At 39.6% G+C, this 23,670-nt stretch overlaps 1 protein-coding gene across 1 annotated transcript in view; it reads left to right on the forward strand.

The window, feature by feature from the left end:
* CHCHD3 (coiled-coil-helix-coiled-coil-helix domain containing 3) overlaps window positions 1-23,670 on the forward strand; it is a 281,556-nt gene that overhangs the window by 181,395 nt on the left and 76,491 nt on the right. The window contains exon 5 of the mRNA XM_036862858.1: window positions 1,595-1,678. Within this exon, the coding sequence (XP_036718753.1) occupies window positions 1,595-1,678 (84 nt within the window). The remainder of the gene's footprint in view (window positions 1-1,594; window positions 1,679-23,670) is intronic.

Genomic DNA, 23,670 nt, shown 5'->3' on the forward strand with positions numbered 1-23,670 from the left:
TTCATTCTCTTTTCCCACCAGTTTTATTGAGATATAATTGACATACAGCACTGTATGAGGTTAAGGTGCACAGCATAATGATCTGACTTGCATCATCATGAAATGATGACCACAATTAGTTTAGTGAACATCCATCATCTCATACAGATACAACATTAAAGAAATAGAAAAAAAAATGCTTTTCCTTGTGAACTCATAGGATTTACCCGCTTACGAACTTTCATTTATAAGGTAGAGCAGTATTAATTATCTTATCATGTTGAACATTACATTCCTAATATTAATTTATCTTACAACTGGAAATTTGTACCTCTTGACTACCTTCATCTAATTCCCCCTCCCCTCTCCCCGCATCTCTGGTAACCACAAATATGATCTCTCTTTCTATGAGTCTTTTTGTTCGTTTGTTTTTGAAGTATAATTGACGTACAACACTGTGTTAGTTCCTGGTGCACACCATAGTGATTCGATATTTCTGTACATTACAAAATGATCACCATGATAAGTCTAGTTGCCATCTGTCACCATACAAAGATATTAACTAAATTATAGACTACATTCCCCACACTGTACATTTCACATTTGTGAATCATTTATTTTGTAACTGGAAGTTTGTGCCTCTTAATCTCCCTCACCTATTTCTCTCCTCCCCCATACCCCTCCCCTCTGACAGTCTGTTTCTTCTCTGTAACTATGACTCTGTTTCTGTTTGGTTATGTTTGTTCATTGTTTTGTTTTGTAGATTCCACATGTAAGTGAAATCATACAATATTTGTCTTTCTCTGTGTGCCTTATTTTACTTAGCATAATACCCTCTAGGTCCATCCATGTTGTTCCAAATGGCAAGATTTCAAAGAAATGCATTTTTAAACTTAGCTTGAAAAACATTCAAAAGTAAGCATCTTTATCATTATTTTTGTCAAGATTAAATATTTTATTACTTGATTTTTATTTTTGTAAAAAAAAAGATCTTATGAATTAGAAGTGGGATAACTAAGAGTTTTTAAATTACTTTTATTATTTTATTATTAATTATTTAAAATTATTCAAATAAACAAATACAATAGTTTTTGCCCTTTTTGCCAAAGACAGCTACTTCATTAGAAAGGAAGTAGACCAATACATGTGTTTATATGCTGGTTTCACTGGGTAGGTTAAGGGTTCTCAAACGTTAAGGTTGATGTACAAAATCTTATATAGACGTTTTCTTGTGGTTATCGCTCCAGAAAGCTGGTTAATAACCACGTGTCGTATACCTGGAATAAAATCAAAGTTTTATTGTGCAAAATATTAATCCTTGAAATTACTCTTCGAAAGAGAAGTTAAATAAAACTGTCTGTGCTGTATTCTGACATTATCAAAAACACTTGGACAAAGTAGGACACACCTGTTACAGTTAACAACAAGTGCAATGCAGACTCATTCTTTACATTTAGATGCAGCAGTCCTCATCTTAATGTTTTTTTCTATGGCAGAGACCTAATAGATTGCAAAAATCTTCATCTTTGAATACTTATTTCTAATGCAATTTATACTTCTGCTTTGCTGTTACTGCTTTTTCTTCATATAGTATATTCTTCATTTCTTTTTTTAGGCTAAGCAGCTGGAAGAGAAAGATCGGATGATAAAGAAGCAGGATGCATTCTACAAAGAGCAGCTGGCTAGACTGGAGGAGAGGGTATGACTATTTCTTGTCAGTGATTCTCTTCTTTTACCACATTTGCAGTGTTCCCATGTATATATTTAAAAATCAGTACCTTAGCACTGTAACTGCTTTTTCTCGTTAAAAAGTGGCCAGGAAATGAAGACGCCAAGCATGCAGATCATTCTCGAAGATAATGTCATTTTTACTTTGGTAGTTTTGCGTATTGTTGTGTTGTTTGTTCATTGATGCATTTTACTACTAAGGAACTGCTTCCAAATATTTTTCCCTGTATGTTTAGAAACTGCATTGTCTCCAGGTCAAACAGTAGAGTGCTACTGTTGGCTTTCCCAAACATTGACTAAACTTGAGCACGTTCTTAGAAATGGTAGTGTTTTAAAGGATAAATTGTCTTTGTGAAAGCTGTTTCACTGCACTTGTGGCCAAGAAATGAATGTCTTTTTCAAAACTGGTGGACAGGAGCTAAATAGTAGGACTCAGGAGAAGAGTTAGGATGAGGAGTGGAGGAAGTACCTCTGATTTACCTGACCCTAGAATTTGACAGAGATGCAAAGAAGGAAATTAAGGCTGAAACAAAAGGAAGCAGTGGGTTTAAGAATGGGAGCTTGAGGACCCAATCAGTGCCCCTGTTCAATGAAGTATATTTGTTGTCTAGGATAAGTTCATACATAGGCCATGAGGTTACAAAGCTAGCTTTCTCTTTGCTTTGATTGAGACCCCCAAAGTTGATTGATTTAGAATAGGTTATTGCATAAGAAACTAGATAAACTAAGAAATAAACTATCCAGCCCCATTCAGTACAAATATTTGTATGTTGATCGTCTTCACCTGTCTCTGTATGTCACTGAACTGAGTGCTTAAGTGTAGGGACCATTTCTCACTGATTCAGCAGATATCTGCCTAATATATGCCAGGCCCTGGTAGTGCCAGAGATATGCTAATGAAGAAAGTGAACTAAACTTCTGCCCTCGTGGAGCTTAAATTCAATTAAAACCTCGTCAACATGTTGAATGGCAGATTGTGATAATATGGGAAACAGTAAAGCGGGGGAAAAGGAGTCCCAGGGCCTAGGAGTGTAGGTGTGGGGTTGGGTGGAGAGGGAAGGCCTGTCTAATGGGATGGTATCTGGGAAGAGGTCTGCAGCAATGGGAAGCAGGCCAGCACCAAGAGGGCTTTTGAGTGGAAGAGTATTCTGGCTGCTGTCTTGGGCAAGAACTGAAGCAAGAGGAACTTAGAGGTAATAGTGGTAATTCAGAAAAGGGGTGGTGATGGCTTGGGCCAGGGTGCTAGCAGTGGAGGAATGGGATGTGGTTGGATGTTTCCCAGGCAGAGCTGACCAGATTTGCTGATGGTTTTGAACATGAGTGAAAGAAAGAGCTCAGAGATATTCTAGGTCTATGGCTTTTACAGCTGGAAGGGTGGATTTTCCAAGGTGAAGGCTATTGAAATATGGATCTGGATGTGGGTAGTGGAGGAAATCAGTTCGATTTTGGATATGGTAAGTTTGGGATGCTACTTAAGACATCCAGGTAGAGATGTTAAATAAGCATAAAGTGGAAATGCTTAGCACAGAAGTCAGCACATTTTTCTGTAAAGGGCCAGATAGTAAATATTGCAGGCTTTGCAGGCCATGTATGGTTTCTGTTGCAACTACTCGACTCTGCCATTGTAATGTGAAAGCAGCCATAGCCAATATGTCAGTGAACAAGTGTCACTGTTCTAATATATGGCCACTGAAGTTAGAATTTCATGTAATTTTCAAATGTCATGAAATACTCTTCTTCTGATTTTTTTCCCCCAACCATTTAAAAACGTAACACCATTCTTAGGGCTGGACTAAAACAGGTGGCGGGCTGGATTTGCCCCATGAGTTGTGGTTTGCAGAAGCCTGGTTTAGTGCACAGGTTCTGACATCAGGTGGCTTGGATTCAAATCCCTGAACTGGCATTTACCTGCTGCATATCATGGAGCATCTAACGTAAACTTCCAGTTTCCTCAGCTATAAAATGAAAAGTATAAAGCTATACTTACCTCATTAATTTGTTAAATGAGATAATTCTCACAAATCACCTATATTAGTGTCCAGGACAGGGTAACCATTCAATCAGTGGTAGCTCTACTTTTACTTCTGTCCATCCAGAGCACTGTTCCTGATATAATGAGTAAATGTTAGCTGAATAAAATGATTGAGTGAAAGTTTTTGAGGTGATTAACCAGGACCTGCTTTTTCCACACTCAGTGATAGTTTTCTTTGCTTTCAAGTATTTCTATGCTAGATACCTTTTGAAGTCCTCATCGATTACTGTTAGGTATAAGAAAAGGCACTAATAAATATTTACCCATTTCTCATAAATCCACCAATTTGATAGAGATATTCAGTGATGGGTGTGAGGCACTGAGAGGATTTGCTCGGCCAATTAAAGGGTCTGCTTAACAGTTAACTACTGTTTCTGGTCTCAGGTTAGAACAAGGCGGGGAAGGTCAGGTGGATATGGTGTGCTGATACCAAATCATTGTCACAAACGTCTTCTTATAACACACAAACACACATCTTTTCTTTTTTGAAGATGAGGCTGGAAAGTAGTTATTTAGGAATTTTAACTGAAAGCTGAGAAGCTGAGTGAACTTAGAAGAATGCTGAGGTGGAACAATCACACTATTATTAGTTAATACTTAATAACTCCATACTTAAGAACGTGTGGTGGAAGGAATGCTGGACTAGGAGTCAGAAGGCATGGCTTTTTCATCTAGGTATTTGACAATTCACCTAATCTCTCGTGGTCTCTGGTTCTTCATCTATAAAGTGGGGATAATACTCTGTTCCTTACTCACCTTTGTGAGTTATTGGAGGGACCAGATAAAATGATACACTTAAAAGCCCCTTGAAAACTGGAAAGAGCTTAGCAAATATAAGCTGTTGCCATTAAAGAATATTTCCTTTCCATTGTGTGCAAGATACTAAAAATCATAAAATTACTTTAGTGTTATTCAGCTTCCTGGTGTCTTCTGCCCATTTTATAATACCTTGTTTTTGTTTATTACTGCCATTCCTAAAGTACCTAAGGTGAATTTTGTCCAATTGAATTTTATCTAGGAATATTTGAGAGACATTTAGGTGTCCAGAGACGAAGCATTTTCTAGGCTTAATGCAAAAGATTGTAAAGAGGGTTTTTCCTGTGATGACAGTGAAAAGTACAACGTCTAACCATTTCTGTTAGAAATTCTACACACTTTGTGTTAAAAGATGTAAAATGCCCAATCCAATAGTGGATAATGTAAGAAAAAAAATGATTGTGGTATTATAACTTGCAGAATCATTAACTTACAATGAAATCCAGGTTCCTGTTTAAAATTCAAGTTTAAAAGTGGATATAAGTACATATCTTTCTCTATTTTAACCAAGTGAACTTAAGAAACCATACACTGAATACCAGGTGGTATATTAGTGGAGAGGAGGGGACACTCAATCTTTTACAGAGTCATTACAGGGATGATTTCTAAGAGCACCGTACCATCTGCCCATCAGCTAGATTAGCAAACACAGTAATTGTATACATAATCACTTTTTTATGACTCAGTCTTATTACTCAACTATTCATTTTCATTGACTTGATGCAAATTTCGTGATGCACCTACAGCATGATACCCCTAAGAGTTATTTTAATATCTCATTGTCCTTCTTTTACTTTGAAGTGAGAAATTCATGGTCATTTGAGAATTATGAACCCAAGTCTATTGAGCATTTGAAGCACATTCAGTTCTATAGTACAGCTTGGTGTGCCTCTTGGTTCTATTTCAATAAACTCCTTATCAGTTAGACATTCCCTTGTGTGAATGGAGCTTTCTCGTCCCAGGTATTTATATTGGCTGGTTCACCAGGAGTCTGAGATAACTTTCTCCTTTCACTAACTCGGGAGGAGTAATAAGTGTAATTTAACTGGACACCAATTTCACGCTTCTCAGAACCAGTATGCAAAAGCAGCAACTCTTTACTGAGAAAGAAGGTCAAAGCCATTTAAAAGTTTTTTGAGTCCTTGTTTCATTGCAAATGTTGCCAGCTTCATCAAACAACGTTGACGTGGACGTGAGATAAACTTTTGTATTTTAAGAACGTGGACTTCCCTGGTGGCGCAGTGGTTAAGAATCCACCTGCCAATGCAGGGGACACAGGTTCAAGCCCTGGTCCGAGAAGATCCCATGTGCCGTGGAACAACTAAGCCCGTGTGCCACAACTACTGAGCCCGTGTGCCACAACTACTGAGCCCGTGTGCCACAACTACTGAAGCCCGTGTGCCTAGAGCCCGTGCTCCGCAACAAGAGAAGCCACTGCAATGAGAAGCCCACGCACTGCAACGAAGAGTAGCCCCCGCTCACGGCAACTAGAGAAAGCCTGCGTGCAGCAACGAAAACCCAATGCAGCCAAAAATAAATAAATAAATTAAAAGGGGGGGGAAAAAAAAAGAACATGAGAGGCGTTGCATGTAGGTATGCCCTAATTGAGAGAGGCTTGAATATCAATTCCTGGTGGTTGAGGTAAGAGGCTTGAGAGTATTTATTCCTGTTGGGTGATTTGATGAAAGAAAGCCCAGGGCAGCTTTCAAAGAAAAGGTTCTTAGATGTTTTTAAGAAGCCTTTGCCAGTCCCTCAGGGAATTCTCCATAATGCTTTGTGTACCTCCCTTAATGTGCCACATTTATGATAACTGTGATTAGTTATCTGTGTTTATTTTGTAAACTCCTTGAGGATAAAGGTCATTTTCTTATTTCTGTATTTTCCACAACTCATGTAGTAGGCGTGCAGTGAACGAATCCTACATTTACTAAGCTTATGCCGTAAAGTTAGGTCCAAGCTATTAGTGTACAGTCCTTAAGTATTCACAAAATATTTAGTATCTTCATTAGTTGTTTAAATTAATAATCTAAATCTATCCTGTGAGAAAATCAAGTTTAACTTTGAATATCTGGATATTTATAGCATCCTCATCATCCTAGTAGCTAACAGTAACATTTTTTGAGTATTTATGTTGTGCTGGGCACTTTGCATGGATTATGTCATTTTATTATCATAAACAACCCTATGAGGCTGTCAACCCTGTTGTTTAGATGAAGGTCCTAAGGCTTCAAGTAACTTGCCCAAGAATATACAGACAAAATGTGATCTGGATTTGAGCCAGGTCCAACACCTGAGCTTTTAGCCATTGTCCAGTACCATCTTTAATGTTTGTCAGTTGTGCACTTAAGAAGTTAAATTCTGGGGCTTCCCTGGTGGCGCAGTGGTTGAGAATCTGCCTGCCAATGCAGGGGACATGGGTTCGAGCCCTGGTCTGGGAGGATCCCACGTGCCGCGGAGCAGCTGGGCCCGTGAGCTACAGTTACTGAGCCTGCGCGTCTGGAGCCTGTGCTCCGCAACAAGAGAGGCCGCGATAGATAGTGAGAGGCCCGCGCACGGCGATGAAGAGTGGCCCCCGCTTGCCGCAGCTGGAGAAAGCCCTCGCACAGAGGTGAAGACCCAACACAGCCATAAATTAAAAAATAAATAAATAAATAAATAAATTGCCATATCTTTAAAAAAAAAAAAAAGATCAAGAAGTTAAATCCTGCTGATTGCTTTGTTAGTTCTTTGGGTAGTAAATTAACTCCTTCTGGCTTCTAATACAACTTTTTAGGTCCTGATGTTAAAACTTGATCAGTGCTACCTCATAACCTGAAAATGTTAAGCATTCAAAATGCCTAATTTTCTCCCCAGGATTTGGCACTTCCTGGAAAAATTGGACCAAAAGGGAATAAACAGGGTCTTATTACTTAGCGACTGCAGCATGATACCCCCAAGAGTTACTGTAATATCTAGTTGTGCTGCTTTTACTTTGAAGTAAGAAATTCATAGTCATTCAGGCAGTTGAGAAATGTCTTTGAGGCATTCATTCATTCATATGTTCACAGTGTTACTACAGGATAGTCATCTCATTCTATCTCTAGAAAGAAAACAAACTTTCTGTAACTGTTTTATCAACTGTTTTGATGGTTATTTAATTAGAGCCTGGATTGCCTGCTCCCGGAACATCCATTGCCTGGATATTCTTCAGGAAAGTGTGTATTTTTCCCGTGGTCTTTTAGCCCTCTGGAAGGAAATTGAGAGGCAGGACCAAGGCCATATTATAACAGGGCAGAATTCAGATTCTCCCAGGATCTTGTAGGATGAAGGACCCCTCACTCCCCAGGACATCTAGAGATATGAGTTCTTTGATGATTAGTGTGTCTTGCATGTCTGACTTCTCAATTATGAATTGAATTGATTTGCTCTACTGAATGCACTTTGCTCTTGGCGTTCATGAGAATGGTGGGGTTTGGCACAGCGTGAAGAGAGCTGTAAAAGGCCTGGTGGCTTGAGGAGCTGAGGGAGATCAGAGAGCTTAGTTGGGTACTGTTACAGTGTTCAGATCAACAGGGTAGTGGGGTATGTATTGCTTTCAGTTTACAGGCTCCTCTGGATTTCAGCAGCTATTTACATACACATTGCAGTCAGCCGCATACAATTAAGGAGGAGAGGGAATTATACAAGCTGAGCAAAAGAGAGCAGGGCAAAGAGAATGGTGAAAAATAAATTGTCATTAAGAAGAAAAGTACTTTACTAGTTCATCACCTGTGGAGAGAGTTGCTAATTAAATTCTAAGGTCATGCTTACATCAAATGAGCAATTTTTAAAAGCCTTTTTACTTATAGTGGGTGGCATTTCTTCTATTGCATCACAGTGTTGGGCTCATCTGTATGATTAATTGGCTTTTTTGATTGCTTGACGACTTCTTTGTCATTAGTACCTTCATTTCTGTGTTCCTCTTTGCAAAGCTTGGGGGAAAAATAATGCCAAGAATGATAATAAAGAGAAATGACAACAGAACAGATTATCGCCAGCCCAGTGTGTTCCTTATGCAAAGAAATTATTATGCATTTTTACTACCAGATGAAGTCTGTCACTGTAAAAATATCTCATTGAGCAGAGCTGGGTCAGCCATTTCAAGGGATTAATACAGGGTAGAATCACAGTTAGACCACTGACCTCTGAGATCCTGAAACATAAACAGTCTTTTTTGGGGTAGGGCGATAACTACTTAGACTCAATTTATGGGATTAAAAAAACCCTTTGATGTTTTCCCCCTGAGGTGCTTTCTAAACAGTTGTCAGTGATTCTAGGTCATATGGGTAGCTGATATATACACTAAATAATGTGCATGTTTTGGCCATGCACTGTGATATAGCAAATTTAACACAATAGTTAAAAGCATAACTTTGTGGTAGATATGCCTCCGTAGGTTACGCTAGTTTGCATTTGTCGGCTTAGACAGAGAGATTATTCCTTTGACACTTGGAAATTTTGTACTGGCCTCCTCATTCATCTTTAAATCAAGGCAGTTTCTCTGTGGTTTCTGTAGTTACCGAGAGTTGAAGAAAGAGGTAAGCCTCTCTGGTCCAGGAGTTTGGATGTTGAAGGCATAGAAGCCAATGTCACTTTTAATCGTAATGCCATTACAGACGGCAGAGGTGTCAGCAAAGTGGTTTTCAGCATGTACCTTGAGTTGCTCTGAGATTTTTTTTTTTATCATTAACAAGTAATGATAGTTCAAATAAATGCACTTAGATGTTAATTGTTAGGTAGAGAAATTAATAAGGCCCAATATCACCATATCCTTTGTTAATATAATTGAAACAGTTATTTATAACTTAGATTCAGAGACTGAACCCTTTTGCACTCTTACCGGGCTCCCTAAAGGAAGTTTATTATTGCAGATATTCCAAAAGCAGCAAGCAGGGTGGACTTTTTTTTTTTTCTATTTTATTCTCTAAGGGCAAGAAAATTGATACAGTATAGTGAATATGGGGGTCTTATCCTTAATTCATTATTCAACAAGTCCTCCAAACACATTGGCTTTTCTGTTAACCTCTCTGAATTTTCTAATGGGAAATGTGGCTTGGGTAACCTTGAAATGCTTTTTTAATCTGGCTTTAGGGATACGAGACTTAAATTTTTTCCAGGATGAACTGTTAAAAGTGCATCCTGTAAAAATGATCCCTTTAACTGGAGCCAGTTTTTCTATGCCTAACTTTAGAGGAAAGATTTGCAACTCTTGGTATCAGCACTTAATTTGGGGCTCTATTTACCATGTAGGCTGTCAAGAAGTATTAACCTTAAGGTAAGATGAGAATGTGGAGTTCAAAGCTATGGGCTGATGGCACAGAGTATACCAGGTATTAAATAGCATTATCCATCCTGCTTGCTACAGTAAATAGGATTTCACTATTATGATGTGTCAGGGCTTTCAGTGAAATCAAATTTACAAGACACTATACTGCCATCCTCTCTGCTGAGCAGCTTTATTCTGGGATCTTGCTTTCATATCAATCCTGTTGGTAGGAAATACTTGTACCAATTGTGCATGGAAATTATAATTTAATGATCTCTTCCTTTTCTCTGTTCAGATCTTAGAATGGACCACTGTGCTTTGCAGCGATAGCCCCAGGGCTCTGAGAAAGAGATAATGTACAGTTCAGCTTTAAAGCCCAGTATTGCCTTTTTTGGGTGCTTGTTATGATCACAAGTGCTAAGATGCCAACAACATGGGTTGCATACTTTCTCAGCTCTTCACATTTCCTTTACCTTGTGAAAGACTCTACAATAAAATAGATTCTGTTTACCATGACAGTTTTTAAAATGGTATGCCACTTGAATGTGTAAAGACAAGGTAGGAAATAAAGTGTTATGAAATCCAGGGAAAATTAATTCCATTTTTAAAGATTCTGTTCATTTTGTCTGGGGGGGCTCAGTAGGCTGTCTTATTTGAAAAGCAATTAATATCCCCTTTCCTTTCTTCGGAATCTTTTCTTGTTATTGATAAGAATATTGCACCCAGGAAGTCATTCTGTACTTCCTGTGTATTTCCTGTGTATTTGATTGAAAATGAGCTAAATCTCCTAAATTTTCTTTGCATCCAATTTCATAATTAGTGATTGTTTTGCTTCTTGGTATCTTGTTTATTTATAAATTTCAAATGTACTCCATTTAGGCAGACCAGCCAGTGCTTATTTCCCTATTTTACTGACTAAAAAATTAAAATACATGAATATTAATTTTTTTAAGGGAAATTGCAGGGCTGGTGTTAGAAGATGCACTTGAATCCCAGTTTTATGTTCAGACCATGAGCCAGCTGTGCCTCTATAAGGGATTACGTTTCAACACATCAGCTTCATTAAGAAAGATATATTTGGTCATTAAAGCATTTGCAAATAGTATTATCTCATAACATCATCAAGTAAGAAGTGCCCATATCTGAACTTGGCATATAAAGCAGGTTGGCACGGTAAGGTCAGCATTTAATGAAGGGAATCTAAATCCAACCTGGCCATGGAGACTAAGATAGGAGTTTGACCTTGGTCATTCTTATCAGAATTTGGGGCAGGGGGGGCGCTAGAGGGGGTCATTGGCATTCACCATTCATTCAAACACACATTTGTTAAATTCCTCCAGTGAGCCAGGCACTGTACGTAGATATAGTGATGAATACAAACGGTACAAACACCTGTTGGCATCGGGTACAGTGCTTTTAATTGCCACAGTGGATCCGTGGAGGCTTTGCCAGACTGTTTTCCAGAGCAGAAATGTTTTGTGAGGAGTAGCTGCTACTTTTTGTCCCTTAAAGGTCTAAAGATCATGGGATTTAAAGCGGAGTTTAGTAGGTTGAAGAGATTCGTCAGGTTAAATGCTCAGATAAAGACCCAATGAACTGGGACTTACCTGGTGGCGCAGTGATTGAGAATCCGCCTGCCAATGCAGGGGACATGGGTTCGAGCCCTGGTCCAGGAAGATCCCACATGCTGCGGAGCAACTAAGCCCCTGTGCCGCAACTACTGAGCCTGTGCTCTAGAGCCCATGAGCCACAACTACTGAGCCTGCACACCACAACTACTGAAACCCACGTGCCTAGAGCCCATGCTCCGCAGCAAGAGAAGCCACCGCAATGGGAAGCCACGAAGAGTAGCCCCTGCTCGCCGCAACTAGAGAAAGCCTGCTCGCAGCAACGAAGACCCAACGCAGCCAATAAATAGATAGATAGACAGACCCAGTGAACTGGTTGCGTTAAATAGCTATATTTGAAAATAAATGTTAAATATGTAAGTTCCATGAAGACCAGAACTATTTCCACTTCTTGATCACCATGATAGTGCCTGGCACATAATAGGCACTAGATAACTTTTAAAATTAATGCGTTAGTCAGGAAGTGGGATGGGTGCCTTGGCCAAATAATTTTGAGAGTGCTAAGCTTAACTAAGCAGAACAGATTTCTTTACTGTAGGCCTTCTCAGAGTTTATATACATTCTGAGCTTCCAAGATGAGGATACTGCATGCCATGTTTCAGCATTATACTCAAACCATAGAGTCTTTTTTTTCAAGAAACACTCATTAACTTATCGCAGCACGCCATCTAAGAGTTTCTGGGCCCTGCGTGATGCCAGGACTTACATTTTTTGAGTCCTTCCTTATCTGCATCCTAGAATGTAGAGGTCGGGCAGCCACAGAAGTTTGTTGATAGAGTTCCTAATTTGAGGGCTTCTGAGGACCTGCAACCATCCTGGAATTGCCTGCCTTTGTACTGTGTTGCAGAAGGGTGGACAGAGGAGAAAGAGGCCTAGGGATTCTAAAGTTCCTCTGGAGGGCTGTGTTCTGACTCTAAACTGTCTTCATAATCTCTGGTCTCTCTAAGAGTCTTTGAGAAAGCTGTACCCATGGTAGCTCAGTTTCATCAGGGCCCTCCCACCACAGGACACAGAATCATGCCCATTAACCCAAGAGTCGTACATCCTCATGTGACGAATCGGGCACATAGAATGCCACCAAGGATCTAGGCTCACAGTAGGATTTTTCTTCTTTTTCATGAAATGAAGTAGGAGGGTAATCAGATTTGATAAATATTTAATTACCACTGTGGGTCTTTAACCCAAAAGTGTTTACCAAGATCTAGAGCTGGAGGAACAAGCAAAAGATGTATCAGTATCTTCCACTCCTTCAGAATCTCGAGTTTTCTGTGACCCTTCAGAAAGAGTTTGGAAGCAGTAAGGTTTGCTTGAGTAGGTCAGAAAGTAGTGCAGTCTTTGTATCCTAGGAAGTTGAATGAAGGTCAACAATCCTGCTCTTTAATCTCATTCGGCTTCAGAGACGGTTAAGCTCAAGAGTCCAGGGAGGACAATGTGGCCACAGCACTGCCCCCTCACGACTTGTAGTTTCACATGAGATCTATGAGGGTGGGAACGCTGTCTGTTCACTGCTCTATCCCTAGCCCCTGGAACGGAGCCTGGCACATAGTAGGTGCCTGACAGATCTTTGTTGAGTAAATGAATGAAGGAGTTTTCAGCAGGTGAAAGGCTTTAATCCCAGAAGTGGCCCAGGTACCTTAGATATGCATCTTCCGGGTGATTTAACGTGCACGTCACCTCAAGTTACACCTTACCCTGCAAGTTTCCTAGAGATTCAGGTGAGGGTCCTTCTGCTCCAGCCATGCCAGCTACTGATAGTAATGCAGCTGCCTATCTTATTTACATAAAATGAAACAGTCAGTGCAGATGCTACTATTTGGGCAAACCTTTGAAGTAAATGAAATCATATTGCCTAAGTGATGTTCTTATCCATTACGTTTATGTGACTTGAGGCAGGGGTAATCAATTTTATCCACAAACCCTGTCCTAAATAGAATCCGAACTTCAGGAGTTATCCCCAAACTTGGCTTTTGGTGAAAATGTTCCTGGGTACTTTGCACTGTGGACATCCTTGCTGTTCCAAGGCTGCTGGCCAAGAAATATAGTATTATCATCAGCAGCATCATATTAAAACAGCCACCATCTATTGAGGGACTATTATAAGCCTGGCAGTACACGAAATTATTTAACACAATCATTTTAACCCCTGGACAGACCTCTAGGGGAAGGTATTTTCTTCCTTCACCACCTAACCAGTTACTGACTTTGTTCTTCAGGCTCAGACACATCAAGTAACTTGCCCTAAAGTTTCCCAGCCAGTGTAGCCAGGCCTCTGTCTCCTCACTGACAGCCTCTCCTTCTGTGTGACCAGTGGTAGACTATGATACTCCCTTGAGGCTTTCTGGCATTACAGTTATTATGCAATTCCACTCCCCTTCCCCAGATTTTAGGAAGAATTTTGGTGGAAGTGGGCATGACATTTTTTGTTTAGAGCCAGTAGAGTCAAGTAACAGATTCTCAGCCATGTTTCCCTTAGCAGCATTTGTACTTGGCTTCTTACATAAACTAAGCACCAGCAGTCTTACTTAACAGTGGATCATATTCAACAGTGAAGTGATATTAAACCAGTTTCATGATAGTGCATGATCGGATGATGGATACAATTAGTATGGCTTTAGTACCTAGACTAAACGGATGGGAGAGATGCTGACAGTAAGGAAACAGTGAAGGATCTGTAGATTGGGCCTTACCCTCTGAGAGGATGGAGGGAAAAGATGATGGTCCTGGAAATACCAGGGGGAGAAATAACCGGAAATCAAAATTAAAGCCAGGCTAGATCAGCCGTGGTGATGGTGAAGAGGCTCAGTGGGATGACAACGAGAGAAGCGGGTGGAGGGTCCAAGAATGATCTTCTTGTAGCTCCCATTGCCACTTGGGCACCTTTGCCCTCACCGTCTTCCTTTGCCATGGCCTACTTTGCAAAATCATTTCTTTCTCATAGATCTCCAACGTAGCCCTTGAACTCCTGTGTCCTCAGCAGTCCAGCCTACTTAGCCTGCTGTTCAGATTGCGTACATATGGAATCTTGGAGCATAAACTTCCTGCAAATTTGGGTTTACTGTCAATTTCCTTTCTCTAGTTTAAGGCCAGAGATGTTGCTCCTATCTTACAGCTATTTGAACTTCAATTCAGGGGCTTCCCTAGGCTCTGCCTCAGAATTAACCCAAGTAATTAAATCTCAGAAATATACCACTCAGTCAGCTACCCTTAAGCCATTCCTGCATTTAACCTCCGTGATGGTTTTCCCTCTACTGCTTCAGAGTTATTCACTAGGAAATCCCCAAGCTTGCTGTCTCTCTGTACATTTCTCTGCCCTGTGTTAGACATCCTCTGTTTAGGGGATGTTGAACACCTACTCCGTGCCCTGGTATTGTGCAGAGTAGGTCCTGTGATCCATGGAGTGACTAACTCAGGCACGGTTTACCTCTGCTATCTCACCCCTCCTCCTTGCCTGTCATTTCTTCTTAATATTAGTATTTCTAGAACTTAATCATAATGTAGTCTCTGCCTTGCCTAGACAGACTGTAAGTGATGTGAGGTGGAGAGTGAAAATAGAAGTGAGAGAAGAGTAGTTCAAGGCTGAGAGTTAAGATCCTTGGGTAGGCAGTGCATGTGCTGAGAAGGTCTGTGTTTCTGTTTATCTAACTATTGTTAAAATGAAAATTTAACTAGAACTACAATGATTATTTCTGTAGTTCCAGAAAAGTAATACGTAATAAATTGTAAACCGTCTCTCCTCTCATGATGTGGTTGCTCTAGATTGTAGAAATTTGGCAGACATTCCTAGAACTGTTTGTTAAAATTCAATAGCATGTAATTAAAGACAGAGACTGCCATTTCTCTGGTGGGTACATTAAAAAATTATATTATATATCATTTGGATTTGACTGGGAACTCAGTTCCCAAAAGAATAATGCCAGAAAGACAAAAGGATAAGAAAGGCAAAAGGATAAGTATATTGTGCTAAATAGAGGCACAAGTTACATAAAGTAACTACATTTACAGAACTGTCAGTTATACCCTAGCTATTTAAGAGTAATTATGCAAAAGATAGTTTCTGAATGAATATTACTTTACATATTGCCAGATGGAAACAGTGATTCTGATGAAAGTCTGGGTTTTAAGCCTTGCCAGGCAACAAAACAAGATTGCTGATGTTTTAAGCCTATGTTGACTGACGATTAAAACCAATATTAATACCTGGATGCCATGTTAGTGAAATGGAATATTTTATAGACACATAAAAGTTCACTGCTTCTTGGAACTTTAATATTCATCTAGCACAGAAGTATACTTTTTCAGATGAGGAAACAGAAACCTGGAGGTTTAAAAATTGGTTTTATGTAGTTGGGGAAGGGAGTGGTGGCATTGTTTACCTAGTCCTTGTTATTGTCTCATCAAATAGGTTCTAAGTTAGTGAATGAATATTTGTTTATTTAGGTTCCTAGAAGTGATTTGTGTTGGGGTGGCCATCCCAACTATTGCAGAGGTGACTGAAGTATAATGAATACTTGGGAACCATTCCTTAGGCTTTATGAAACTTAATCAAACAAGCAATAAAATTTCACTAGCTTTGTTGATATCATGGTACAAAGCAGGCATGCAATAGTTTTAACATTAATTGCTATACCAAATGAAAGAAATTTTCAGTAGAACTCACCTGATTGTTCTATCAGAGGAAAGGACAGCTAAGTTGCTAGTTTGTTCCAGTTGCTCATTTTCATATACCCACAAATGCTTGTCTTCTGGTCATTACCTGCGATATTTAAGAATAACCCCAGACCTCAGAATGTTAGGGAGATGAGCTTAGATGATTCTGGAATGCATCAAAGCCTTGGGACCCCTCCACCAAAGGACCTCAAGGTAAATATAATGGCATCAAAGACAAGTGGATATGGATTCAAATGTTAGACCTCCTACGTACCAGTTCTTTGTCCTTGGAAATACCAAGTAACCTGTAAATTGGCTTTCAAAACACGTTTCTTTAGGGTGTGGAGAGGAAATAAAATATTATATGTGAATTTACATGGATATTAAATTAGGATAACATCAGGTATCATCATCATTATTCTCCAGCATCTAGGAGATTGATAATTATACACTGTTTGAGGTAACTTGTTGGGGGAAAAAAACCCTAGAAAAAATATCTATTATTTTGTCATGTTGAAATGTTATATTGAATTTTGCCAGAAGAAATAGAATCACTGGCTCAATTGTAGAACTGTTTTGTAAAATAGACATAATTTTTAAAAAAGCTACAATTTGGGTCTACATTATCTTTTTGATTTTCAGAGCTCTTTAATGTACTTCATTTTATCTGGTAAAAAGGGATTTCTCTTGTATGTATTTCCATTCAAATTTGGCAACCTATATGTATCAGAGATAGTAATCTGGATACTTTAGTGTACTTGTGTACTTACGTTTTTCTGTCATCCTCCATCTTTTGAGAGAGGCTGGTATGAATCTTTGTCCATTTAGTTGAATGAATATAAGCCCAGCTGATGGGAGGGAAATTAAAACAGCAACAGAAACCCAAAGCTGGTTGAACTTTTACTTTTCCAGGTTAAAAATGGCTTATTTATTAAACCCTGTGATATTATAATGTTGGAGTCCAGCTCCTCAAGACTGGGCACACAGAGGCAAAGAGACCAGGTTCCAGAGACTGGTGGTGAAGTTTGGGGGTACCAGCTTTAAGGGAGTTGCTGGGGTATGGGGAGCATAGGTCCAGAGGAGGCTGTAGAGTCTAGAGGAAATTCTATACAGCTCATGTCTAGCTTGGTTTTTGTTGTTGTTTTTTAGTGTTGGCTTTTCATTTTAATCTTCCATTGGAAGTCTCTGACTTAGGATATTAATGTAGAACAAGGATTTATTTCTGCATTGTGATTTTAGGGTCAGTCTTACAGAGTTTTTTATTTAATAAGTAAGAAGTACAGAACTAGTGGGGTGTTTTTGGTTTTTTTTTTAAACCCTCTTCCTATTACCCGTAAAATGGAATGGCTGACAAGGAGGAGAAAGCATGAAAACATGAGTGAGGACAGGTCACAGGGTGGTGATGGGGCAAGAGCAAGGAGACATGCAGCAAGGAATCACAGAGGGGCGTTTCCTTGACAGACACGCTCTTCTAATGGTGGATTTCATGGTGAAGAACATTCCTGGTTAGAAGGGTCTTTTCTTGAAAAATGAGGTTTTATTTTGGATTGTATCCTTGAGTGGCAGAAACCATCACTGGTGGGGTCATGGCTGCAGGAAGATGATAGGGGGTGTTGATATCAATATTGTAGATTTCATTTCTACAGAAAAATGTACTAGGTCAGGCTTAATTCTGACCTGTCTCATCATTTTGTGCGGTTTATACAAGGATCTATTAAAAGTACTCACCAAAGAGCAAAATCACTGAAGTCCTTTTAATTATAAAACGAAGAGTCTCACCATATTGTCGGCCAGCTCAGAAGACAATCACAGTAGACTGTGTTATCTTCTTTAAAAGTGTACCTTTTTTGACTGGATTCCTCAAAAGGCAGTTTGAGAATTTTCATAAAACTTAATGACTAAAGACTTAAGTCTAAAAAACAAAATTACCAAACCAGTAACCTTTCAAAAAGATTTATATGTATGAAACTCTAATATCTTTCTCATGTAAATTCATTTTCATATATTTCCCACAACTTCCTGTTCTGTTTACCGTTTCTGTCTCAAAAAACAAACCAAAAATCCCAACTAATATTGGTTAGTCCCCTTAAATTATCTTTTATATATGTAGTTCTTATGTTTTTAATCCCTTGAATCATAGTATATTTTAATGACTAAAGTATCCAGTTGTTATAAATTATGGGCATTATAAGGATTAAACCTAGTTTCTCAGTTGTGGATGAATGTCTTTTTATTTGAATATGCAACAGTTTAAAGATAAAGGCGTAAGTATCTATTGTTAATTGTTTTTTCTTTCTCTTTTTCTCTGTGGTACAAAATACGGTAAAATACCTGCTAACTCACCACCTTGAACACCCATAGGGCAGTTAAAAAAATTTCCCATAGCCTATTTTATATAATATACCTTCTGGATCATCCCATTATCCAGAAAAAAACATTTTTCTTTTGAGAAAATTACAGCTCTTAAAAGTTTATCCACATACAAAAGCAATGTGTTGGTGGATATTCTTTATGCTTTATAGTTCTCATTATTTTTTTAAAACAAGCAATTTAGTACCCTTCTTACTAACAATTGAGAATTTTTGCTTGAACGTTTTCTTTTCTTTATCACCATGAGCTGTTCACCAGGCCCAGTCATTCATTTGATATTTATTTAGAGTGAACTATGTGGAAGGCTCCATTTTAGGCTCTGCAGATTTAACAGCGGAAAACAGAAAAAAAAATCCTGTTTTCATAAAATTAGCACTCTGTTAATATATCACTGAATAACGAATATATTTCATGTCTAGTAGTGGTGAGTTATATGAAGAAAAATAGCTCATAATAAGGGGATAGAAAATGATAGCGTGCGGAGGGGTGGAGATGCTGTTTACATAGGAAGGGCTCTGATCAGGTGTCACTTGAGCAGGCACCGAACGCCAGGCTGCGCCATGTACGGGGAAGAGCCCTCTGGCAGGTACTGTTGAACGCCAGTTGCCCAAATCTCTTGCCTTGATTCCATGCCGTTTATTGCTCTAGTGTATCCTTCACTATCTTTTCAGAAAGTGCCAGGTTTGCTTTTCAAGTACTACAGTATCTGTCTTGCCAAGTCTGGCAGACGGTGCTTATTTTGGCCTGTATTTTGTTAGCAGATCAGTTCTATGTTGAGTTCAAATGGCACTCTGATTTCAAGAGTGATTCTAATCCTTGTTCTAGAGGCATAGTAAATAGGCGCTGTGGATTGGGTAGATGAATATTGAAGTACTTTTACAAAATTCCTTGTCAAGTGAAAATGTGCCTGAGTCTCCCTGTGACCTTGTACTTTTCTCCTTAGGCCTCCCCCGACCTTGCAGTCCAAGTCAGCATGAATAATCCTACTTAGCTCTTTGAAAGGTAGAATGGCCACATTTATCGTGAGCCTACCCTTTGCCAGCCCTCTGCCATGCACTTTACATGCCTTATTTCATTTAACCTTTCTAGCTGTTCAGGACGGTTATCCTCATTTTATAGACGAGAGTGAGGCAGAGTAATGGTGTGTACTTTATCTCAGGTCACAGAGAGAGTAAGGGGGAGAGCCAGGATTTGATCCCTGGAAGCTAAGCCCGCAATCTCACCCTTTGTCCTGCATGGACTCCTGGGAGGTTGGACTTGGGATGGGATTGAATTAGACGCAAAGAGGCTAAATAGGCTGCTTGACTTGAAACTTGTTTATGATATTAGTTGGGCAAAAAGTCCTCCTCTAACCACAGTTAGCCTGTGCACAAGGTGGACAGATCTGTTTTCACCACCTCCATGTTCCCTTTCCTGTTTTCACTGAGCCAAACATAAAAGGCCTAATAGCTACTCTTTGCACCTGTTGTCTTTGGACCGAGTCTCCACTTTGGGGTTGTTGTTTCTTTTTCTCCTTCTCTCACCTTTCCCTCCCCACTGTTAGGTTCCTGGCACCCCACTGCCCTTTCACCTCCTCCCCATCATTAAAACAGAGAAAGGTTGGACTCCCTGAAGTTTCCTCTACTGTGGACAGTCAGCTGAAGCTGCAGCCATTGGGCATGACTGTAAATGTTAAAGTGACTATCCTGGAGCTTTGGGACACGTGTTCATTTCTCATTCTTAGCACGGGTTATCACTCTCTTTTTTTCCCCTCCCTGTAAATGTTTCTCAGGACACTCAGTTATATGATTTGCTTTCCAACACATTTGGCAGAATTTTAAGAGTATCTTTGTACCACATAACCCTCTTTATCTGATAAATTACAATTCATTTTAGCTGTCTGTCTCAACATTTCTGACTATAGAAAATGCAGTTTTAATGACAGAGGTATATGGTTGAATACATCCTTGTAATTAATAGAGATATTGCTGACATTGTATTTGAAAACAGTATTTGTTCTGAACAGGATGAGCTGCAGGATAATATGAGAGTTTTCAGAACTTTTTACGTTACTTTTAAAATCTTTCAGTTAGTCGAGTCATTACTGTAGTTTGAAATTGAGGTTTATCACATTGCCACTCATCTTTTGAAATTGGTATCTTTCTCAGTACGGTCAGATAGTACCAGAATCAAGAGAAAAGAAGCTTTGTCTTTGTTTCAACTTGTGATACATTGCTGCTGTTCCCCACCTCCTCCCTTTAGTCAACACACACTGAGTTCTAGGTGCCAAGATTCATGGACATGGTTCCCTGTTCTTAAGGAGCCAGTAGACTATAACAGATACGTAAATGCAAGGATTATTTCCCTCTCCTCTAGTTTCTTACATATAGTGAAGCGTTTGAAAGAATTTATCTTTATGAGATAAGGGTGTCTTCAGAAAGACTTTCACTTGGATAAAGTAAGTGATGAAACTAAATTGAAAAATCTTATTTATCATCCCATGTTGTGTAATAGAATCTGTAGGAATTGTTAACCTGTGAATCACCTCTGTATTGCTTTTTATCTAAGCTGGTTATATAGAAGATAAGACAAATGAAGGAAACTGTAGCAGCTAGGTCATTATAACTGAGGTAAAATTTTTATTTTTTAATGACTTGTCCTCTGGCTTTAGGTTGACATTATACTGGGAGGGAGCACATGAATTAATCATTGGAAAGTTATATTGCTATGTTTCACTGGTTTCTAAGGTTTGGTGGAACATTTAAGGGGCTTTTAGTGAAGTTGTCAAGTGCATCGCCACATCACTTCCGTTGAGTTCGCCAACTGTGACTAAGGCACTCATGGTAACGAATGAGGCTCTCTTCTAGGTGGTAAACTGAGGCTCCAAGGCAGCGGCTGAACTCCGATGGTTGTTGAACTAAATGTCCGTGCACAGAATCGCCAACTGTGACTAAGGCACTCATGGTAACGAATGAGGCTCTCTTCTAGGTGGTAAACTGAGGCTCTCTTCAAGGCAGCGGCTGAACTCCGATGGTTGTTGAACTAAATGTCCGTGCACAGAATCGCCAACTGTGACTAAGGCACTCATGGTAACGAATGAGGCTCTCTTCTAGGTGGTAAACTGAGGCTCTCTTCAAGGCAGCGGCTGAACTCCGATGGTTGTTGAACTAAATGTCCGTGCACAGAATGGTATGGCTGCTCAGGGTGCTCTCAGATCGGATGTAAGAGCTATTGAGAAGAAAAATGGCTTTATGAACACTTAGCTAAGAGATGTTACTGATTGTAAAAATGATATTCTTGCTAGTGTTTATATTCTTTCTTATCCCCAGAATGATTCGGTGGGACTCGAGTAATATTATATCAGCAAAGCTGGAGTTCTCTGATATACAAACTCTTAAGTGTGCAAAAGACAATATATCGATTTCTCTTTGTGTAATTAGTGCTTGCACAATACTCGGCTGTTCGTGCTTTGTTGAACTGAGAGCTAAATCCCAGAAAGCTGGTACGAGAGAGTCAGAAGATCAGGGCGGGGCTGGCATAGGTCAGCTGCTTGAGGAGTTGTGTCAGCGGCCGGCAGCCTCAACAGAGTGCTGCTCTGCAGTGTTGCTTCTGCCGCGTCACGGATGAAAGGTGTATAACAAATGTTGGTGCAAGGGAAGTGAAGCCCAAGAGGAAGGAGGAAAAAAGAACTGAAGAAAGAACTGAAAATAAAATTGAAGACAGCTCTAGTCTAAACGAGCTCCAGTATCCAGATTGGAATAACCTGCGTCTCAGCATAGAGAGTTACAGACAGAGTGGCAGCTCTGCCATGGAGTGGCCACCTCAGAAGACAGTGAGGTATCCCAGGACCGCTGGACCAAATAGTCTTTTGGCTGAGTTGAGGTAGTCTAGCCTCTAGATGACTTTCCCCTCCTTCAACTCTGATTCTTTCAACATCAGAGTATCCTAATTTTTAAAACAAGGACCCTGAGGCCCAGAGAGGTTGAGTGGCTTGCCCAAGGTCACAAGCAGTCAGGTCACCTGAAGTCAGGTCACCCTTGGAAAGTGACCCCTGTCAAGCAGAAGTCTTAAGTTCTAAAATAAGCTGCCTTCTGGGGTGTGCCAGTCTCCCTGTCACCATCAGTGCTTTAGGCAGAATGAGAGTGATTGCTTGTCAGGGATGTTGCAAAGAAGATTCTTGCAAAAGGATTCCATGACCTGTAGGGTCCCTTACAACTTTAAATTCTATGATTCTAGCTCTGTTTTCATTGGTTTAATAAGACAGTGTTCTCCCCCTAGCTCCTTATAGAAATGGATCTTGGAGAGCATTTTGTTACATTTTCTATTTAAAATAACAATTAGCCTTGCATCTCAGGTACTTTCAATGGTGTGTTGTACCATGTGTATGATTCATTTGAAATATTAGTTCGTTTAGTTACATGTGAAGTGGTAGTTTGGTGAAATAACATTGTGGCTTCTCACTAAACCAAAAGCTCAAGAAAGCAGAGAGACCCTCATTTTCCCAGCTGTCAACCTGACTGATATTTTAATTTTTCTGCCCTGTAGAAAACTTCAGTCTCTTATCCAATAGATAAATGAGTGAACCCCCCAGGAAATGCAGCAGAATGTTTCTGTTTGCCAATGCAATAAATGCGGAAGCTAATAAATGCCTCCTTCCATCAGGAGGAGGCGTGTAATGAGTAAATGATGAGAAAAAGAATTCAGAGAAACAAATGATCCATCCGATCTAAGATGACAGACAATTTCTTAATAACTTGTCCTCTAGTTGGAGAGAGGGCTTTCACCAGGCAAAGAGAATGCCTGTTGAAACTAAGCCTAGCACATGGCCATTTACATCTGGCTGCTGATGGATTTATTTAGTCTGGTTCCATTTGGGTCACGCTGAGCAATAAGCTGCAATTCGAACTCAGCCTGGTTATGGCTGACTTTTCTTTGCTCTGTAATTTCTATGAATGTGTGCTGGGAAAAGGATTCATTTCAGGGCCTAATTCACATTTCTTACCCCAGATTACACTTATGTTTCACATTTGTCTTTTCAGCAAAGACCTTTTTTAGAAGTAGAGATCCAGTCTCTTTCCCTCGAGATATGTTCAGATCACAGGGGTTTCACAAGAACTTCTTTCCTGTGGGGTGAATATGCTGTTCTTTATAATGCTTTTGTGTACCTCAACTCTCTAAATCCCCGGGGTCTGCCTTTATGGAAACCA

This window comes from Balaenoptera musculus, chromosome 9 (assembly GCF_009873245.2).
Source record: "Balaenoptera musculus isolate JJ_BM4_2016_0621 chromosome 9, mBalMus1.pri.v3, whole genome shotgun sequence".
Taxonomy (NCBI): domain Eukaryota; kingdom Metazoa; phylum Chordata; class Mammalia; order Artiodactyla; family Balaenopteridae; genus Balaenoptera; species Balaenoptera musculus.